Here is a 21425-nt window from a genome sequence, read left to right as displayed (position 1 = left end):
CTAGCGGCCCGGGCGGCCACCGCGCTCCCTGCCCAGCCCAGAGGCCGGGGCCCAGCGCCCCGTTGCCGGCGCAGGGAACTACATTTCCCAGGGCACCCCGAGCTGCCCCTGGCTGACTTCTTGGCCGGGCGGCTCGCAAGACCCAGCGTGCCTGCGGGCCGGAGGGCCGTCCTGAGGAGGGGAAGGATGCCGCCGGCGGTGGGTGGAGGCCTGGCAGGGTCCGAACTGCGTCCCCGGAGGGGCCGCTGTGGGTCCCAGGCTACTAGGGCCGTGAGCCCGGACGTGGCTGCCGAGGCTACAACGCGGAGCCCCAAACGGCCTGTTCCGAGCTCGCGGCGCTTCGAGGCGGCCGGCCGGTGGGCTCTGCTGGCCGTCGTGACGCTAATATCCTTCGCCACCCGCTTCCACCGTCTGGACCAGCCGCCGCACATCTGGTGCGTGATGGGAGGGACTGGGCAGGCACCATGGCAACTGGGGGGGAGGAGCGCGCCTTCTCACTGGTCCGAGGGCACGGAGAGGGCGGGATTCAAAGGTGGAGGGGCGGGGCCGCGCTGGAGAGGAAAGAGGTTTGCGGTGGTTGCCTCTGGCCAGGTGCAGTCTACAGGAGAGGAATCGTTTTTCTGTGGTGGGGGGCGGTGGGATTCCTTAGGATCTGAGGAGGCAGCCTTCATATCTTGCAGGTTGTGCTGCGGTGTCTTACCGGGCTCTCAAATTGTGGCTTTTACCTTAAAAGGTAACTCTGAACTTTCCCAGGAGAATTGGAAATTCTTATTTTATTCTGTTTTTTTTTAAGATTTTTTTTTTGATGTGGACCATTTTTTTTTTTTTAAAGTCTTTGTTGAATTTGTTACAGTATTGCTCTGTTTTATGTTTTGGTTTTTTGACCCCAAGGCATGTGGGATCTTAGCTCCCTGACTGGGGATCAAACCCACACCTCTTGCGTTGGAAGGCGAAGTCTTAACCACTGGACTGCCAGGGAAGTCCCTAGAATTGGAAGTTCTTAGTACAGAATTTCCTAAGCTGAGTTCCTAATCTGCAGGATTTCCGGGGCTCAGTGAAGGGGAACGTTCCTGACTTGGTACCTCATTCTCTGGAGCCGGAACAACTTATGTGTCCACGGATGATAACAAGGGTCCCAGAAAGCAGGTCTGGGGTCTTCCTGTGAGGAGAGATGTATTTTCTTAAAGGTTTTATTTTGTAGGACTAAGTTGCAGGAGTCAAATTTCGTTTAAAAAAAGCTTAAAAAGTCTCCAGCTCGAAGGAGGAAAAGTTTTATACAATCTGAAAATGGTTAATTTGGCCAAGAAGTGATAGCATGTTTTCTCAGTATTACTGAGGGGAAAGTGTAGGAATTGTTAGAAATGGAACTCCTTGACTAAAAAGCAAGCAAGCTAGCAGACTATCAGGGTTACTTACTTGAAAGTTAATGAATTAGTGTGTTATTATTTCATGAGTGCTGGCAGAAGATAAAAGACTCCTGGGTCAGAGTCAAAACACTTATTACTCGTGGCAGAGGAAGCAGGGTGAACATTGGCATAGTGGATTCAGTTTCTCATGGCCCTGAAGTCCCACGGGGTGACACTATGGGCTCAGATGGATGGCTGCATACACAGTGAGTTGGCTTACAGCTAAGGAGCAAACAGCTTTGGGGAATTTACTGTTTTATAGCAATAAGCAAGTGTACTTTTTGTCCTGGAGAGAGACATTACCTCATCTCTCAAAGCTGCTTGGTGCAAACACAGCTTTGGGAAATGGCCCAGATAAAGTTCAGTCAAGGCCTTGCATTCTTGGCATACCCAGCAAGATGTGTGCAAGTACAAGAGACGGATGGAGGACTGTCTCTCCCAACAGTCTCACCCCTTGATTTTACACTGTCTTAGCTTCTAGCACATTTTCACACGAATGTGCAACTCCATTGGCTACTCTGGCTGGCAGAGGCAGGGATCAAGTCTGTTTAATTTGTCTCATACAACATTTAATTAAGGCTACTCTCACCGGGACTCAAAGCAGCAGGGTGAGGCCAACCTGCGGTGTTAATCTATGACCTTCAGGGTCCTGGATTCAGCCACCTGTGAATAATTGTGTGTGTGTGTGGCGGGGGCATAGGGGTGGGGGTTGGGTAGAGAGGGGAAGGGGAAGGACCACTAAGTCTTATTTCAGATAGCTGGGATGTAGTCTAAGGCCAATCTATTATTCATTATAGTCTGTACACAGGTGTTTAGACGGACCTCTGATTTTGGGTGTCATTGCCAATAATTGCATTGAGTTCCCCCATTTAAAAAGCAACTCCCATGCCCAATGGAAAGACATTCCATGGCCCATTCTTCCCTGTATTCTAACATATTACCTGAAGGGGTGCAGGTCTCTCCAGTTCAGGACTTTTTGTTAAATTTTATTTGGATCGCCATCAGAGTTGATTTAGATCACAGTTACAAGTGATTTGGTTAAGCCACATGGGCAGTGAGTGTCACTGAGTAGTTGCAGCCTCAGTCACTATACAAGGCATAACCTAAGGTCTCTAGGCTGTCAGGAGAAGCATGTGAATTTACATCAGTCATATTGATAGAAGGTTGTGCCGGTCTGTGTTTTTGCACGCATGTAAGGAAGGTCCATGTTTGGGAGTTTATGTTGATGTCATCAGGTACATGAGGATAGTTCAAGACCAGCATGTCCACATGAGTTTTTCTGATTTCATAGTGGGATGACAGACTTAGCAACAGGTCAGATTTGCCTGGAGAGGGCAACAAAGTCCTTATGCAGTCAGTTTCTTGGAGTGGCCAATGCGCTGTGTAATGTGGCTTCCTTTACTGCAAGACAAACAGGCCAACTTTTGCAGGAGTCACAAGTTACCCCAATGTAGCAATGGCTTCTGCTTTGGAGACATAGTCCTTTACTTTGTTCCCAGTCCATGGTGGTAGATGTGTTTCCATGCCTGGTGTATTGATGTATCCAGGTGGCAATGTCATTAGTCTGGGTGGTGCAGGTTTCATCAGCAGCTTGATTCTAATCAGTCTTATCAGAATACTGGCCCTTCCTGGGGGCATCTGCGTGAGTTACCCAGATTGTCCTATTGGCAGGCAGCCATGATTTTTTTTCCACAGTTCTTGGCTCCGAAGAGGGGTGTTTTAAATTTCTGAGTATATACCCTTCCAGGTGACACACCAGATGGTTAGGCCAATGGCAAAAGCTTAAGAGTAAATAAAAATATAACTTGTCTGTTTCTTAGGAGTATCGCCTAAGGCAAGGGTGAGGACTTTCAGTTCAGCGCACTGTGCCCATCAACCCGTATTGCAGCCAGCCTCCCAGAACTGTCAGTGGGGTGGAGGACAGCTGCTACCTTGTGGACAACATCTGCTTTTAATTTAGCCTAACCATCAGTGAGCCAGGCACAAACATTAAGAGAAACCTCTGGGAATCAAGACCCCACTAAGTCAGTGGCTTTATTTTAGGTGGTGGAGTGGAGGATAGTTTCTTCCAAAGGGGCAGCTGCCACCTCTTCTTAAAAAGTCAAGATGCCTCCAGGGTCAGGCAGGCTATACTCTTGCATATACCACTTCCATTTAACCCTCAAGGCTTGTTGAGCCCTTCCCTTGTTAGCCACAGGTTTCAAGTTGACCCCACCCCCAAAGTGGCAATATCAGGCCAAAGAGTGCCAAGGTCTTCGTGATTCAGGCCCTCAGTTTCAACAAGAGCTTGATAGTAGGTTGGTAGTTGCCCCTTTAAAAGGGTATGTACTTGGTGCATATGTCCAGCAGATGGTGCTGTTATCTTGGAGAACTCCACACACCTACCCCTCCCACCCCCGCGCCCCCGCCCCTGCCCAAATTCCATCTTTAAAGCAATAATGTCCCTTCCTCTTCTTGTGATTTGTATTATTTCTCTAGGACCACTTGGGATGGGACAGGATCACCTCTCACTATGTGGCAGTCCCTGAATGGGATAATCTTCGACACATAGAGGATAAAAACAACTCTGCATTCAGCAGTGGGAGCCACAGCAGTAGTTACAAGGGCCCTACCCACAAGGCCACTGTACCTTCCCTTCCCTGCTGGAAACTTGGCTCAGACCCTGTCAGTTGAATTTGGGTGCTCTTTTCCCCTTGAACTAACAAGTCTAGCAGGCCTGCAGGAGCTATAATGACAGCCATCCAGAGATTATGCCGTTCCCAGGTGGGGAGTGTGGGGAGTGCTGGATGCAGGGGGCGGGGGGGAAGTCTTTTTTCTCCTTTAGCCCCTCGATAGGCTTGGCACCACTTCTTCCCAGTCTACTTTCCTGTGTCTGGTGAGCCCCTGCGCTTAGGGGCCTTTTCTTTCAGTCCCTGTACACACTGCTGTGGTCCTCCCTGCAGTTCTTGGCACCTTTGGTAACCCCTGCATCTAGCAAATCCCTCTCCTACTCCAAGAGTTGGAGTAGAATGCTCCTGTATCCAATAGGACCTTGAGCTTGAGTCCCTCTCCTCCCCAGAGCTCCCCACCACGCTAGGATGGGTGTGTATGGCCTTTAGTCCCCTTCAGGGACAGGGAGACCTTAGCCCCACCTTTAATCATCTTACTGTTTAGAACAGCTGAGATTGTCACAGAAGAGGAGAGATCCTGGGATGCGGAGGGACAGAGTGGCTCTGAGCCTCTAGCAAGGCACGTGTTTAGCTTGAGCACACAGCTCACCCAAGGACCTTTCAGTGTGTTCATTTTACCCAGAGTTCTGTATTGAATAACAAGGTCCTTACTGCTGGCACCATTTCTGTAAGCTTTTGGGGCTCCTTGATTCATCAGCTGGATCCACATTGCCTTTTGGCTGGGGCTGCTCAGTTTATTGTCCCACGGTTGTGACTATACCCTTTCCTACTTTTGCCCAGAAGAGCATGAACAGTAATCAAGGCAGCTTTCAGACAGTTTGTTTCAATTCTGCCTCTCTCCACTCAGCCTCATTAATAGGTAGGACAGTGGCAATTCTTACTACCTCCCTTCCCCACCCCTTGGGCAAGATTCCCTACCAGATTCCAGGGAGTCTTCTCTTATCCCCTAACCCAGTCCATGAGGGCCTTTGTCCTTTCTCTTAAGGAAAGCTCTGACTCAGCATCTTTTGCTTGTCACCAAAAACTGTCAGGGTTTGGGGTTTTCTTTTTACCTTACTTGCCAGCTAACACATTAGCCTGTTTTATGGACGCTGGCAGAAGACAGAGTCCTGGGTCAGAGACAGAGGACTTTATATCTCACAGGACAGCAAGCAGGATGAGCGTCAGTATGTTGGCACAGTTCCCCTTGCCCCCAGTGTCCCATGTGATGCCCTGGGTCTGGACGAATGCCTGCACATGCAGTGGGTTGCGTCACAGCTGAGGAGTATCGAGCTTGGAGAATCCACTGTTTTATAATAAGCAGTAAACAAGACTGCTTTCTGTCCCAGAGGGAGTGCCATGTCTTCCCTAAGGTTGCTACAGGCAGAACCCTGAGAAGCGGCCTGAGGAAAGAGCAGTCAGGACCTTGCATTCTTGGCATATCCTGCTAGGTCTGTAGGAGCAAGAGAGAGGCAGAGAGCCTTGTCTGTCTCACCACAAACACCCAATAAAAGCCAAGAGGAAGTGTGACTATTACTGCTAGTTGTACTTGAAGTAAAAATCTTATACCGCTTTATCAGTATGTTTCCAAACAGACTTCAGAACTAACCACAAGTGTTGGGACAGTTTAAATAGTGCCCAGCATGTGGGGGACTTTATAGTCTACAGAGTTCTTTCATATGTGTTACCTGATACCTGCCTGCGAGGTGGACTGGCAGATGCTATTACTGTCTTCATCGTGTAGATGAGAAAAGAGATCCGGAGAGGGTGAGTGATTTTGGCGGGTTCTGCTCACACAGTGGGTGATGGAGCTGGGACTGTATCACTTTTTTTCTGCAAATCTATTTTGTCACACTGCTTGGAAGTTATTTCTCCGCTTGACATCACCACGTCACTGTCCTCATTTCATGTCAAGCAGTGTGCTTAGCAGATGCAGAAGCAGATTTACCCTTCTGCTTATCTATTAGACCCAGTGAGTAAAACAAACAAACAAAAGAGCCCTACACTTTTGGTAAGAGCCTGTTCTGCTCCTTATGTTGTCGGTCAGTGATAACTGCTTATAGAAGCTGACCTAGGGATGGATCGTCACTAGAAAGCAACTGTTCTGAGCTGCAGGGAGAGACTGACAGACAGAAATGGCCAGGTTCTGCTGGATAACTGGCCTGCCCCTGTAAAGCCCCCATGTAGGGTGAGAAAGGTTTACGGTGGTTATATAGAAGAACAAGATTTTTGCATTGTGTTTAAAATAATTTGCAAGTAAATAATGAGGGTAGGTTTAGATTGGTTGTTAACCTAGTAAGAAAGCCCTCACTTTTTATATACTGGTTAGTTCATTGTAATAAGATAAATGAGTTCATAGTTGGCTGGTTAATTTTCACAAGGTCGGGAGCAAAATCAGACTCCAGGCACAGCCGTGCTTTATAGGCTCTTACCGATCAGTAGCTCCAATGCAGTTTGTAACAGCAAGAGAAATGTAGTTTCTAGTAGCAGAAGTAGTCTCAGGGTTAGGAGTTAGCAGACATGGAAGAAAACTCTTATTGCAAAACTTTCTGTAATATAGGAAACTCTTTGCTTTTTTAAAATAAATAGAAACTCAAGATACAGAATAAGTATAGATTTAACTTAAATTTATAACGGGTTGGTAAATATTTGCTAGCCTTTCTCATCTGTCTAAATAAAGGTTAAGGACCAGCTTGATGTCTTGCTTCCTCAAATGACTTGCGTCAAAAGCTTTTATTTAAAATCCAGATTTTCTCATCAATTGCTTGAAACTTATAGCCTTTGATTTTTAACTATAATTTTAACCATGTTTTATTAAGGCTATTTGGGTTGTGTGATAATTTTAAGAATTTCATTTCTCCTTCTGTTTTCCTTTTTAGTTGGGATGAGACTCACTTTGGAAAAATGGGAAGTTACTATATCAACCGAACCTTTTTCTTTGATGTGCACCCGCCTCTGGGAAAGGTGAGCAGTGTTGTGAATGACAGCTCTTTCCTAAGGGTTGGAGCCAAGTCTTAGATTTGGGCTTGTAGAAAGAATTCCCTGACATTCCAGACCAGCTGCTTTCATGGGAAACCTTTGGTGTTTTTAGGAGTCTTCTGGGCTCAGAAATGGAGAGAGAGTCCATCAACTGATGGATGGATAGACAAACTGTGGTATTATCTAGACAGTGGAATATTACTGAGCCACGAAAAGGAGTGAAGTATTGACACAAGCTGCAACATGGATGAGCCTTATAAACATGTTGATTGGAAGAAGTCAGACATAAAAGGCCACATATTATATGATTCCGTTTGTATGAAATGTCCAGATTTGGTAAATCCATAGAGATAGAAATTTAGATTAGTAGTTGCCAGCTTCTAGGGATAGGGAGGATTGGAGAGTGACTGCAAATGGGTGTGGAGTTTCTTTTTGGGGTAATGAAATGGTCTAGAATTAGGTAGTGGTGATGGTCATACAACCTTGTGAATAAACCAAAAGCCACTGAATTGTACACTTTAAAATGGTGAATTTTATAGTATATTAATTTTATCTTAATAGAAAAAAAAGAAAAAAGAAATGGAGAGAAGGAATCTGTTGCTTAAAGCAGAAATAGCTTAGGGCAGCTGATTGCCTTTCCGCTCCCCACTCCCAGCATGCATGTTGTTTGACCTGTTCCTTTCACGTGGCTTACAATTAGAAATTCCACCAGTCAGAATTCATTTTACTCTCTTAAAAACAAACACCCCCAAGAAGCCTAATGGATTAGCCCTGGCATTCACTCAATCCTTTCTTCCTAACTGGAGGCTGAGATTTTTGGTACCAAGAGTACAGGAATTTGCCTGGTATGAAGTTGGGGAGTGTTCTTGGAGCATGGAGTACTTGGGGATGAAGGCAGGGAGTGAGGGGCGGCAGGGGTGGTGATCTGTGACAGGTGGGCTTGGGGGAAAGCACCAGAGCATGGGGTAGGGACCAGGAAGAAGGCCCTGCAGGTGGGAGGGGTGGAGAAGAAGATGGAATAGGTGGCCTATTTCAAAATTAGCTCCAGCCCAGAGAAGGAGCAGAAAATGTTGTGCCTCTTTCTGTCTCCTTTATAAGATAACAACAATAAGATAGGAGCAATTGAACAGTTTCTTTTAGTCACTTTAGATGTACTAACTTATATAATGCTCAGAACAACCTTACAAAGTAGGTACTGTTGTGTCCTCATTTTACAGAAGGGGAAACTGGGACTCAGAGATGTTAAGTAGTTTACCGTAGGCAGCCCAGCTAATAAGTGGCAGAGCCAGGGTTCAGACTGGCTGAGAGTCTGCTCTCCTAACGATTACACCACTGCCTCATGAACTTGCCTTGCCCTAGTATTCAGGCAGATGTGAGGGGGAGTCAAAAATTATCCACACTCTAGTTATATTAAAAGTTCTGTTGGCCGCACTGTCTTATCAGCACTTTCTGTTCAAGGCTACTGTCTCCCCAGTCACTGCTCTGCAGGTGTCAATGTGTTACATCAGTTCATTTGTAACTGCAGTGGGAGCAAAAATGGATGCCCCACTTGTGATTTGCGCAAAAGAAGAGCAGCGTGCAGTGATTCGTTTTTTGTGGTCTGAGGGTGTGCACATCTGCACACTTCTGCCCACACTGTCAACACTGCAAAAACTTCATTTTGCGGTGTTAAAGCATCCTCCCTATAGTCCTGATCTTGCTCCATCGGGCTTTCACCAGTTTGGTCCCCTGAAAGCAGCCCTACGAGGACGAAGATTCACTTCTGATGAAGAAGTGAAGACAGCGGTGCATTCATGGCTCACAGCTCAGCCTAAAACATTTTTTAACGAGGGAATACGAAAGCTTGTTGACAGATGGACAAAGTGTATTGAAAAGCAAGGAGATTATGTCAAAAAATGATGTATTTGTCCTTTCTAAAAGTTAATTAGATTCTATAGCCAGAGTGCAGATAATTTTTGACTCACAAAACATCTGTTACCGCCATAGAATTCAGCCACGTGCTGAATATTTGCACTGGGCTAGCCGGGGAACCAGCCCACCAGCGGAGGAGATTTTTCATAGGAAACCCAGCCCAGTCTTTCACATGGGGACTGCCTCTCTGTTTTTGGAGACCGCTAGTGCTCAGTACAGTGACGGTATGTGGAAAACACTGGCTGATTTGTTTTTGCTGAAGCCTTTCCTTCCTCACATGCGGCCCTGTGTGTGAAGGGAGGAATGTGAGGCTTCTTTCTAAGGCTGCCCCCAGGGAGTGTGGACCATCTGCCGCTCTGATTTATCTCCGGATGGTCCTGTGCTCTACCTGGTTGAAAGAGAGTGATGAGAGAAGTGGCTTTTATAGGTTCTGAGGCCAAGTCAGTCAAAGAGTCAAAAAACCCCTTGAAGAGGCAAGTAGGATGTTTTCTCCTACAGTACTGAGGCTGATACCTGCCCCTTCACACTGGCCCCAGCCCTAGACACCAGGGGCTCCAGGCAAATAGGTACTTTTTATTTTATTTTATTTTTTATTTATTTATTTTATTTTTTTTTAAATAAATTTATTTATTTATTTTATTGGCTGTGTTGGGTCTTCGTTGCTGCACACGGGCTTTCCCTAGTTGCGGCCGGTGGGGGCTGCTCTTCATTGTGGTGCGTGGGCTTCTCACTGCGGTGGCCTCTCTTGTTGCAGAGCATGGGCTCTAGGCGTGTGGGCTTCAGTAGTTGCGGCACATGGGCTCAATAGTTGTGGCGCACAGGCTCTAGAGCGCAGGCTTAATAGTTGTGGCGCACAGGCTCAGTTGCTCCGCGACATGTGGTATCTTCCTGGGGCAGGGATCGAACCCGTGTGCCCTGCATTGGCAGGCGGATTCTTACCCACTGCGCCACTTAGGAAGTCCCCAAATAGGTACTTTTAAAAGAAATAAAAATGCCTGCACATAGCAAAAACTTTGATCAGTACCAAAGGAAATAAAAGATTAAAAGCTACCTTCCTGTACATTTCTATTCCTTGGAGGCAACCAGTGTCACCTTTATTAACAGTTTCTTATATATCCTCTCAGAAACTTTATACAAGTGTGTATACATTTATACACACATATATATTAGTACACATGAGCAGCACATTAATTGTGCAAATGGGATCAGACTAAAATTGTTGAGCAATTTGTATTTCAAACATATCTTAACTTCTTTCCATCAGCACATAAAATGTACCCCATTCTTTTTCGTGACTGTATAGTATTCCATTATACAGATGTGCTGTAAATTATTTTGCCTCTCTTCACCTGGTGGGCATTTATGTTATTTCCAGTTTTCAGCCGTTACCAAAGATAGCGCAATGAACATCCTTGTACGTTTATCTTTTCATAGTTGTGCAGGTATATCTAAAAGAGCTTCAGCAGCTGAACTAAAGGGTCAAAGAATATGCACATTTAGGTTTGTGTTAAACATTGTTAAGCTTTCCGGCAAAAATGTTGTGATAATATATACTCCCACCAACAGTGTTTGAGTGCTTGCTTCCCTCACATCACTGCCAGCATTGGTATGATCATACTTCCGAAACTTTGCCAATTTGAGAATAAAAAATGGTATAGCACTGTTTTCATTTGCATGTCTTTCTGAGTTAGCTTGAACATTTTCCCATATGTTTATTAGCCATTTGTGTTTTGTTTTCTATTAAAACATTTTTCTAGTAAGTTGCTCTTATTTCTGTTGATTTGAATGAGTTCTTTAGGAAATTAGCCCAGGGCTACTTTTAGCACTTATGGGAACTGAGGGGGAACTGAATTTTGAGTGCATGTTGAATGCTTGGCGGAGTGCTAGGTGTTTTACCTACAGCATCACCTCTAAGCCTCACAACCATCTGCAAGGAAGGTTTCATTACCTGTAGTTCAGAGATTATTAAGTATTGTCCACGATTAGAGAGCTAGTGTGGGGCCCTGAGATCGAAACCATCTGTGCGCATCTTCACCACCAGACTGGCCGAGCAGGCTGGGAACTTATTCCAGCACCAGGCAGGTTTGTCCCCTGAGGTCCCAGGGGGAACGGGACATTTATTTGATTGTCACTTGTCAGCTTAAGTTCATCTGGGTATTTGGATGGCTTTGTCTTCTCAACATCTTATATTACTTTACATTAAATTAATTAATATTAAATTAACTTCTGGACCCTGGGATTCCTCTTTTTTAAAAAAGTAAGGCTTCATAATTATTTACTGCTGAACTTTGGCTTCTATACCTTGATATGGAACTGTAGAGAGTGACTCTGTTTAGAACTACTTAGAGAAAAAGTGAGTTGGTTAGTGGTCCAAATCTAAGCCCCCACAAGCAGCATTGCTGGAAAGGGTTTTCGCTCCACACAGCAGTGTATTCTGCTGCTCCACACAGCCTAACCGGAGCACAGGGGTGAGGCTGAGGCAGCCTGGGGCTGTTACAAATGCTTGGTATTTGCTGACGGTTTTTATGTTTTAGCTGCTTCTGATAATGTGTGGAAAAGAAAATTGTGCACTGTTGATGGTCAAGGAAAGATGAAAATGAAGAGGCTGATCCTCTCGAATGTTTTGAAGGATTCACGACTCACAGTCTTAGTTTACAGTTGATTTGTTCTCTTTTGGGGTGTGCCAGGGTGGCCTCCCTTGGGAATACGGCAGTAACAGAAAACAGTCCCTGGCCTTTTGGCATTGTTTCCACTGGGACTCTTCTCTTCCCCTCTGGGGAAAGAGGATTTTGCATTCCACTTTCCCATTTTCTTCCCTTTTCTCTATTCCTGCTGTGTAGCAACTGGGCCATTTCCCTCCCTCCTCATTCTGACTTGGAACCTTGTTTTCCTTTCAGTGGCCCAATCTCCCAGCAATCAGCCCCTGCCCACCACCTCCCCCATGAGCTGTCGTGTTTTACTTCATAGCAAATGAAAGAAGGCTGAATGAGAGATCCCTTCACTGGCCCTGCCCTTCAAGTTGTGGGATTTTTTTTCTTCCTGAGTCCTCTATCTGCGCTGTTCCCAAGAACTTGGCCTTAACACAAGAGAGGATTTGTTTCAAGCAGTGAGCTCTGTAGACAAAAGATTCTTTGCTCTGCAGCAGCTGCCGGAGAAAATGTCACGTTGGTAGCTCCTTCTGTGGACAGTTGTCGAGGGAAGCCATGGTCTGGGTGCAGCTGGAGGGAGGTTCAGGGGGCGGAGGAGTCTTTTCTCTGAGGTCTCTCATCTTTTTGTGTGTTCTTCTCTCCTCAGATGCTGATAGGTCTTGCTGGCTACCTGAGTGGATATGACGGTACCTTTTTATTCCAGAAACCTGGGGACAGATATGAGCATCACAGCTACATGGGAATGAGAGGAGTAAGGCTGCCCGACTTGCTGTTGCCTGACTGAACCCTGGGGCCACACTCAGAAATGTTACAGTTGGAAGCCCTGGAGTGGTGGCGGGCGTAGATACAGGGACTTTGGGTGGAGGGAGGATGGTTGGACCCACACCCTGTATAGAGATTCAGAGCTGGGGTGGGCAAAAAGGGAGGGGGAGGCCACAGATAATACAGCGATGACACACACAGGAGCAAACCCACCCTGTCACCTGTTCCCCGGCCCACGTGAGGCATTAGGTTTCCGATCAGAGGGCAGCCCGGAACTCAGGCCGCCGGGAGGCTCCTGTAGCCCCGACATCGACCTCAGCACATTGGCAGGCTACACGTCCTGCCTCTGCGGCCACGGTTGCTGGAGTATCGCCCACCCCTAAGGGCCTTTATTAACATTTCAGCGCCCCCACACGCCTGTCACCAGCTTCTTCCTTCTTTCCCCATGAAGGTTTTAGGCACACGCAGCAGTTTTCTGCTCTTTTAAGGGAAGTGTGTTTGCCTGGTTCCTCTGTACACTGTGTCCCAGCACCAGCCTTGAGGGAACATGGCAGGGCCTAAACACCCAACTGTCCGGGGACCTCGTACCTGGAGCTAAATACGACCTGTGGAAACTGTCCTCCATGTGAAGCTCTCAGAGCGGGTTGCACATACAAGCCCCTTCGCTCCCTTATCACTGGCATGTTTGTGTGCTCATATCATACCATATTCAACAAGGACTGTCTGCTACCTTCAAGTTCATTTTAAGTGATTCTGTGTCTTCCTAATGACGTTTGCACACCACAGAGCATACATAATTGGATGTAGGCCTGGCTCACTGTGAACTTGCTATGGAAATGAGGCCAAATATAACAGCCCTGTGCCCTTTCACACTAGGGCACATTGCTTTCTGCTAACAAAAAGTGACAACCCAAATATGAGAATTTCCATTCCCCTGGGTTTGTCTGATTACTTTTGATGGACAGGGTAGGCAGATGGAGAGAACGCTGGTGTTAAAAACAAGTCAGAACTGGAGAACACCCCTCTAGATGCTGAAGTGTCACGCAGTCTTTTTTCTAAAATCAAAATGCAACATATAAAGAGTGATTCCTGGTGTGACTGAAGAAAAGGACCAAGGGAGAAATAACAGAAATAACATTAGAATTCTTTAAAATATTAAAACACCTTCAGAGACGTAGTTCTCAACTTGCACCCTGTTTCATAATAGAAGCTATTATTTATCGAGAACTTTCTGTGTGGTAATAAACTTCAGCTCATTTAATCTAGAAAATAAACCCTATGAGGCAGGAACTTTTATTTTTCACATTACACCGAAGAGGAGGCTGAGATACAGAGACACGACTTTGTCAAGGTCACAGCTGGCAGCGATGGGGTGGTCCGGCCCCAGAGTCTCCCACTTGAAACCGGTGTGCCATCCTGCCCGCACCTCCCAGGCTGACTGCTGATTTTGGGTCAGTGCACAAGCTCGTGCTTGGTGGGGAACGTAAATGCTGCTCGACTTGATGCTTCGCTGTTACACCACCCCTTTCATAGTCCAACGTCTTCCAGGGGATTTTAGGTCACCAGGTCATGCCATCATCAGGGCCTCCATCTTAAAAGATTCGTTTGTCCCAAGTCACCTAGGTCCCTGATGCTTTGCTCAGTTGGTTACTCGACTGCTTCTCCTGTGCTTCTGTAGTTCTGTGCATTCCTCGGCTCGTTGCTAATCCCCTTTGCCTACCTCACTGTACTGGAGCTGTCCCAGTCCCTCCCAGCAGCGCTGCTCGCGGCCGCCCTCCTCACCTTCGGTAAGTTGTCCTAGACCACATTTCTTGGGAAATTGACTGCTGCACTATGAACGTTGCTGGAAATCGGTAGGCTTAAAGATCCTGTCTGTGGGCCTAGTTCTTAAGTAACTTTAGGATTTGGTAAATTGTATTACAATCTCCTTTTATTCACTAGTAATACTTAGATATATAAACACTGGTATGTAGCAAGCCTTTATATTATTGGAAGGGTGAGTTGTTACGGGTAATCCCAAGGAATGGCTTGTCTCCAGGTTATCCACATTTGCGTTTGGAATGGATACTAAGTTTATGTGTGCCTGTGTGTATGTGTAGGTGTGTGATGGAAGGAGGCTTACAGTTCTAATTCTGCTTCTCTTAGGTTACTATCAAGATTAGTTTGCATTCCTTACGCTAATTTCCACTGAATGCAAGGGCAGATGCCTCAGAAGGAGCTGGGTAGCCGAGGATAACAAAATGGGAACTTAGGTTATTCCTGTGGGTAATCCTCACGCAGATGATCGAGGGCTGCTCCGTGGAAACTGATCCTGTTGGTAGCCTTGCTCACGTGAAAGTGAACGCATGACCTCACAGGGGTCAACATTTAAAGAAGTCCAGATAAGTTTGGGGGGTTACTTCAGGGGTGATTCTGGCTTTGCTTTGACAGATAATGTTGCAAGATTATAGGGTCTCTCTTTAGAGGACTGGTGGCTTTTTCCTTGGGTCTTTAATTTCCCTCTTCAGTTCTTCGTTTATTCATTTTTTCATTCAACAACTATTTTCAAGCATCTGCTCTGTGCTAAGCCACTTTCTTGGCCTCAGAGGATGCGCAGATGAGCAACTACTATCATGGAGCTTGCTCCCTGGTGGGGCAGATGGTACAGAAGCAAGTAAATTAATGTCTGTGCTGTAACATCTTAAACGGTAAGTACAATGTGGAAAATAGGGCAGGGTAAGGAATAGAGTAATGAGGAGAGATTCTGTTTTAGGTGGGCTGGTCAGTGAAGAGCCCCCTGAGGAGGTGGCCCTGAGCAGAGACCTGAGTGAAGCCAAAGATTAAGCCATGCAGAGATCTGAGGGAAGAGTGTTCAGGCAGAGGGAACAGCACGTGTGGTGGTCCTGGTGCAGGGCAGCACTTGGCGGATTCAGGGAACAGCGAGAAGACCAGGGAGGCCAGGGTGGAGTGAGTGAAGCAAAGGGTGTTGGGAGCGGGGGTTGGGTAGGTGGGGAGACCATGAAGGCTTTGGTGGCTGTCTTGAGGCTGTCTTAAGGAGTTTGTTAGTCTGAGTGAGATGGGAAGACACTGGAGGACTTAAGCCAGGTCATGATGTCATGAAATTTTGTTTAAAAAAATAAAATCACTTCAGCACCTGCATGGAGAATCAACTCCCAACAGAGACTTCATATGAAGTAGTAAGATTCTTTCCTGGGTGTGTGTAGTTTGTGGCTGCATAAGCATGGTAGCAGAACTCCTTTTTTGATGGTGGAAGTTAGCAGGAGCCCTCATCTCAAGATCACTCTCTGAATGAATGACGTGATCCCTTCGTGGGTCAAGGGCCTGGAAGCAGTGTGAGATATTCTTTCATCTCGTTGGGCTTTGGTGTCCCCCAAAGCTGTGGCCTTTCCCCTTCCAGGTGACTCAGTTGCCCATCTAATCTTGACTGCACACATGCTTACATGCAATTAAACCCAAGGAGGAGTGTTTCTTACTGCTGGGGTGTTTGGTTCTCAGGGGGCCCAGCTCTGGTTCCACCTTTTGACCACTGAGCTCGTGTTTTTCAGACACAGGATGCCTCACTCTGTGCCAGTACATCCTCCTCGACCCCATCTTGATGTTCTTCATCATGGCTGCCATGCTGAGCATGGTCAAGTACAACTCCTGTGCCAACAGGTCAGAAACACCATCTTCGGGAGGGGGTGTCACAAGCTGTGGCAGCTCTAGAATTTCTGTAATGGCCAGGGACGGGGGTGGGGGGGTGGTGCCTAGAGGACTTGTTTTGAAACTGAATTTAAGGCAGGCACACTTTAAAAAAATTTTTTAGATAGCCCATTTTAGATGATAAAAATAGATTTACAGAAATTTTCTATAGATACTTTTATTTTTGCTTTACATAAGACTAAGGAAATGCCAGTTACCTTTTTTTTTTTTTGGCACACGGGCTTAGTTGCTCCGCAGCATGTGGGATCTTCCTGGAGCTGGGATCGAACCCGTGACCTCTGCATTGGCAGGCGGATTCTTAACCACTGCGCCACCTAGGAAGCCCGCCAGTTATCTTTTTAAGAGTATTGTTATTATTTTTGCAGTGGGGTGGATTTGGGTAGGGGTTTGTGGATGTGATGTCACGAAGGGGTCCTAATGCCGTCCCCCACCCCACCAGCTACAAGCCACTCCTCGGCACCACTGCTGGTCAGGAGATCCCAGCACAACGTTATCCTTCACACTGTCCGTCCTAGCGGGGAGGGCACTAGAACAGATGTTGCCTGGGAACTGTTTGTCTCCCTGCCCTCAGTGGTTGCATCCAGTCCTGACCTAATGATGAGAATAATGTATATAAGTGTTGGCTTCAAGGGTCTCCATCAGTCAAGAGGATCCCTGCAGGCGCCGGTCAGTTCTAAAGCTGTTCTGGAAGGCCTGGTCTTCTTCCAGAATACTCCTTTCCCAATCATCCTTCTGCCTCCGAGAGAGTAGAATAGGTCATTGATTCTATGTAAACCAAAAAAGCTGGCTCTGCCGAGGCTTTTCCAGAAGGCAGCTTGGTTTCACCGCGGCCAGGCAGGGACCCCAGCTCTGTCTGGATGTGGGTTATCTCCTCCTTGCACCACATCCCCTTCCACACGCCATTTCTTGAATACGTACTATGTGCCAGGTCCTGTGCTGGCAGCTGGAGGTACAGGAACACATAGGTCTTGGCTTTGCAGGCTCACTCGCTCAGGGGAGGCGGGGAGGCAGCTGGGGGATCAGGAGACTGCAGCTCAGAGAACCAGGTGGTCTAAGTACAGCAGACCTTGGAATTGACTGCCAGGCTTAGCACCGTGCTGCACTGCTGGCTCTATTACCTAAGCTCTCCGTACCTTGAGTCCTCTTGTGGAAGAAGAGGCTGGTGACAGGACCTGCCTCCATGGGGCTGTAGTGAAGGTTCAAGCATCAATATGTGTGAAGTGCTTGGAAAAATGCCTGACACATAGTAGGCGCTCAGTAGCTGCTGGCTTCTACAGGGTCCAGAGGTGGCACGGAGGATAGAGCTGACTGAATCCAGTGGGCTTCTCTGGATTCTCTTTTTACTTCCACTTGATTAGTCACCGCTGGAGAATAAGCCTCTTGCTTACTTGAAGCCCTGTACTTAGCCAGGAAAGTGAGGGCCCTTCTCCCCAGAAGAATGTGCTTCCTGTGGTTTCAGGGGTTTCAGAGATCACCCCCTCCTCAGAGCCATGCATGGTTCCTGAGGTTGGGAGCCCTCAAGAGAGAGGCCCCAGTGCAGCCTCCCAGAGTCAGAGGACCTCTGCCTCCCCTATTGCTGCTCTTGCTTTTGAGTTTGGTTCCAGCTGCCACGCTGAACTCTACGCCTTTTTGATTTTCAGGCCCTTCTCTGCCCCCTGGTGGTTCTGGCTCAGCCTGACCGGCGTTAATCTGGCTGGTGCCCTGGGGGTCAAGTTTGTCGGCCTCTTTATCATCCTGCAAGTGGGGTGGAACACCCTTTCAGACCTTTGGCACCTGTTTGGAGACCTCAGTCTTTCAATGGTGAGAACCCAAGTGCTTGTAGAAATGTCTTTGCTCCCAGGCGTTGCTGAGCAGAGCCAGTGGCCTTTCTCAGCCTCTGCTGCAGGTGGCAGAACAGCTGTGTCCTGGGCCCGAGACGGGCTAGATCCGGCTGCCCTCTGCAGGGAACACAGCAGCAGGGAGTGGGCCACGGCTGAGAGGCTGGAGAGGTATAAAGGGAGAGGATGGACTGACATCGTTGGGATTCTCTTTTGGCTTCTTTCCTTCATTGGTTTTTAAATGCTCTGCAGACAGTCCAGCCAGGGGATGCTGTCTGGCTGGGCTCATGCCAGATGTGTGGCGGACGCTGACTGCCTGGGACTGGAGGTAAAATTGGTGGGCTGACCTTCTGAACTTACAGTTTTCTTTTCCTGACCCAGGGTCTCTGGATTTGGAGGCCAGTAAGGGCCTTACAGTTTATTACAATATTATTTATTAAGAGCTGACTCTGTGTCAGGCATGATGCAAAATGTATTACTTTCCTCCTCTCATTTCCTCCTCATAACAGTCCCACGAGGCAGGTAGTTATTACCCTCTTGACAAATGAGGGAACAGAAACCTGGAGAGCTAATAACATTCCCGAGGTCCAACAAGTAGTAGAGGTAAATTTAGGATTCAAACAGGCGAGGCTGACTCCAGGCCTGAACGGCTTTGCTGTAATGCTCCCCCATCACTTCTGAACCAAAGTCCCAACAAGTTCATGTATTCATTTAGAACATATAAAAAGACCATCCGCTAAGCATGAGACGTAGACTATGAGGATAAGTAAAACAAGACCCCTGCCCTCTCGAGACAATGGAGAGAGAGACATAAGACAGAAAAGAAAAAAAATGTCATGGTCCAGCTAACAAGTGCTGTGAAAGCACAGAGAAGGGCACGAGACCAGTCTCAGGCAATCCAGGAAGGCTTCTGGGAGGAAGCTGAGGCCCAAAGTGAAGATAAAGAGCAGCTATCCATGTGATGGGGGAGGCCAGCACAGTGCAAGAAGCGTGGGGGACGTTCAGGGCGTCAGTGTGACTGGGATGGAGGAGTGATGAGTGATGATACTGAAGATGCAGGCCATGCCTCATCAGCAGTGCGGGGACAGCCCCGGGTCCGGGGCGAGGGTCTGGGCAGGCAGCGGAGGGCTGGCCCAGGTTCCGCTTCCTGCGGTGCTTGGCTGGTGGGGTGTTATGGGAAGGCTTAGGGTTTCCACATATCTTTCTTTCTTGATGGCCATTAGTTTTTCAGTTGTTTCTGATTATGGTTCACACATTAAAAACTTACAGATAACACACGTGTCAGGCATAAAGCATAGTAAAGCCTCACACGCCCAGCACGCTGCCCGGCTGTGTTTACAGGTGACGATGGGAAAGCACCTGGCTGCGCGCGTCCTCTGCCTCATCGTGCTGCCGCTGGCTCTCTACACGGCCACCTACGCCGTCCACTTCATGGTGCTGAATAAAAGGTACAGCCAGAGCCTTTCCGGCGTCTCGCTTCCAGTCTTCCTCTTGCCTCTAAGTCCGTGGAGGGGCCGCGTGACTTCCTGGGTCTGGTGGGGATGATCGCAGGGGACCAGGGTTTTTCCTGTTGGTTTCCTCCTGTGTGCTGTCTTTTGGGTACCCTGGCCTGAAGGAAGAAGAGAATGTCCTAACAGCCAGACTGCCCCTTATCCCTAAACACAGTCCCTTGTGCTTAACAGGGATGGGCCACCATAAGCACGTGCAGTTGGAGTGAGGGTAAGAGGAACAGTAACACCAGCAGCAGCTCCCATTTACCAGGTAGCAACTGCGTGTCAGGAACTATGTCCAGCATTTTGTGTACAGTAGCTCATTTAGTCATAACAATTCTTTTCGTTTCTTTTAAATTTTTTTGGCCATGCCACACGGCACGTGGGATCTTAGTTCCTCGAGCAGGGATCAAACCCACGTCCCTTGCATTGGAAGCACGGAGTCTTAACCACTGGACGGCCAGGGAAATCCCATAATAATTCTTTTGATTTTTTTTTTTTAATCCCTGATTTATAAATGAAGAATTGAGGCTCAACAAGGCCAGGCATCTTCTAAAGCTCACCTGGCTAGTAAGTGGCTGACTTGTGATTCGGACCCCAGTGTCTCTGACTCCATCCCCACGTCTGTCCACAGTGCTGCACTGCCACTCCCGGTGCTCCTTGTAAACCAACCGTGCGGAGCTCTTCCTAGGGCTGCTGGGAGATCACCGCTTCACTCTGTTAAACTGGCTCTCTTCCACTCTGCCTTTCCCCACAGTGGTCCTGGTGATGGCTTCTTCAGCTCTGCCTTCCAGGCCCGGCTTTCAGGAAACAACCTTCACAATGCTTCCATCCCCGAACGTGAGTGTCTCTTGGCCTTTACAAAGGTAGAAGGGCAGAAGGGCTTCCTGGGAGTTGAATTGGAAAAGGTGATATGACAGCCTGGGTTATTTTAGATGGGCAAAGTGGGAGAAAGATCCAGTTACATCTGGTCTGAGCACTCAAGAGAGTGAATAGGGACACAGGAAGTGCAGAAGGAGACGTCCTGGGCAACAAGCTCTTTGACCCAAAAGAATCGCTAGTCCCTTGTAGCTATGGGAAGACCAACAGAGAGAATCTGGTGAGGGAACAAGGCCCTTCAGGGCTAGTGGTCAGTTCCCACCACCGTTTTCTATGACTCACATCCATTCACTCTTCACAGAGAGTAATTGAGCACGTGTTAGCCACCTCGGAGGCTGTAGGTGGATGCCTTCCAGAGTATAGAGTCTGGAGTAGAGGATCTCTACGTGCTATGACTGTATGTGTGAAGTATATAAAGAGGGAACACAGCTGTGGGGATCGGAGGTGTAAGAGATCACTTCTGTGAGGAGGTTGGGGGAATCAGAGGTACATAGAGTGAGTTGCCTTGGAGTCAGGCCCTGGAAGAATGGGTGGATTTCAACAGATGGAGACAGTGGGGAGGGCAGATCAGGCAGAAGGGAGAGCACGATCAAAGCCAAGAACAGGGCAGAATTTAAGGCACAGGTTATATGCAGGAAAATACTGGAAAATAAGGTTGAAAAGATAGTTTGGGCCCAGGTGATTGCTTCCTGGAGGCAAGGACAATGTCTTTTAGTCTCTCCAGGCCTAGAACACAGTGGGCCCGCCCAGACTGTGGAAAGAATGAAAAGTAGGAAAGCAGGCAAAAATTGGTCTGAAAAGGCAGACACTGGGTTCCACATTAGAGAAGTCAGCTTTGAGACACTTGAGGAAATCCATGCAGTGGGGCCCCTGGACTTGGGCTGCAGCTTTCAGAGGAGGACTGGCCAAGTAAGGGACAGTTGATGCTGTGCAGTGGCTGTGGTCTGTGAGGAAACTGTGGAGAGGGGAAGAGGACAGGGGGAGGTGAGGACACTGGGGAATGCAGGAGGAAAGGGCTGCGCAGGGACAGGCCTGGAGGGAGCGTCGGGTGGAGAGGGGGACAGAACATGATTGAGAAGCAGCAGGGGTCTGCAGCGTGCGGGCTGCGGTGTCGGCCGGCGTGAGGACTTGGAAGGATGGAGCTGTGGGGTTAGCAGATTCCTCCTCATTGCTTAAAAGGCTT

At 47.8% G+C, this 21425-nt stretch overlaps 1 protein-coding gene across 3 annotated transcripts in view; it reads left to right on the top strand.

Annotated features, from left to right (window-relative positions):
- The first annotated feature begins 24 nt into the window (after window positions 1-24).
- Window positions 25-21425, top strand: part of POMT2 (protein O-mannosyltransferase 2) — a 43520-nt gene continuing 22119 nt past the window's right edge. For 2 of the 3 annotated variants that reach the window (XR_009053334.1, XR_009053333.1), the window contains exons 1-8: window positions 108-434; window positions 6934-7018; window positions 12239-12343; window positions 14033-14141; window positions 15900-16008; window positions 17697-17856; window positions 19215-19321; window positions 20121-20203. Coding sequence is in view for 1 of the 3 variants with exons in the window: in XM_057733288.1 (XP_057589271.1) it covers window positions 187-434; window positions 6934-7018; window positions 12239-12343; window positions 14033-14141; window positions 15900-16008; window positions 17697-17856; window positions 19215-19321; window positions 20121-20203 (1006 nt within the window). In the remaining 2 variants the exon portion in view is untranslated. Of the gene's footprint in view, window positions 435-6933; window positions 7019-12238; window positions 12344-14032; window positions 14142-15899; window positions 16009-17696; window positions 17857-19214; window positions 19322-20120; window positions 20204-21425 lie in introns of all 3 variants that reach the window. The other variant, XM_057733288.1, reaches the window with a different exon arrangement.

This window comes from Hippopotamus amphibius, chromosome 4, assembly GCF_030028045.1.
Source record: "Hippopotamus amphibius kiboko isolate mHipAmp2 chromosome 4, mHipAmp2.hap2, whole genome shotgun sequence".
NCBI lineage: Eukaryota > Metazoa > Chordata > Mammalia > Artiodactyla > Hippopotamidae > Hippopotamus > Hippopotamus amphibius.
Note: the sequence above shows the minus strand (reverse complement) of the source record. Positions and strands in the feature narration are given on the sequence as shown.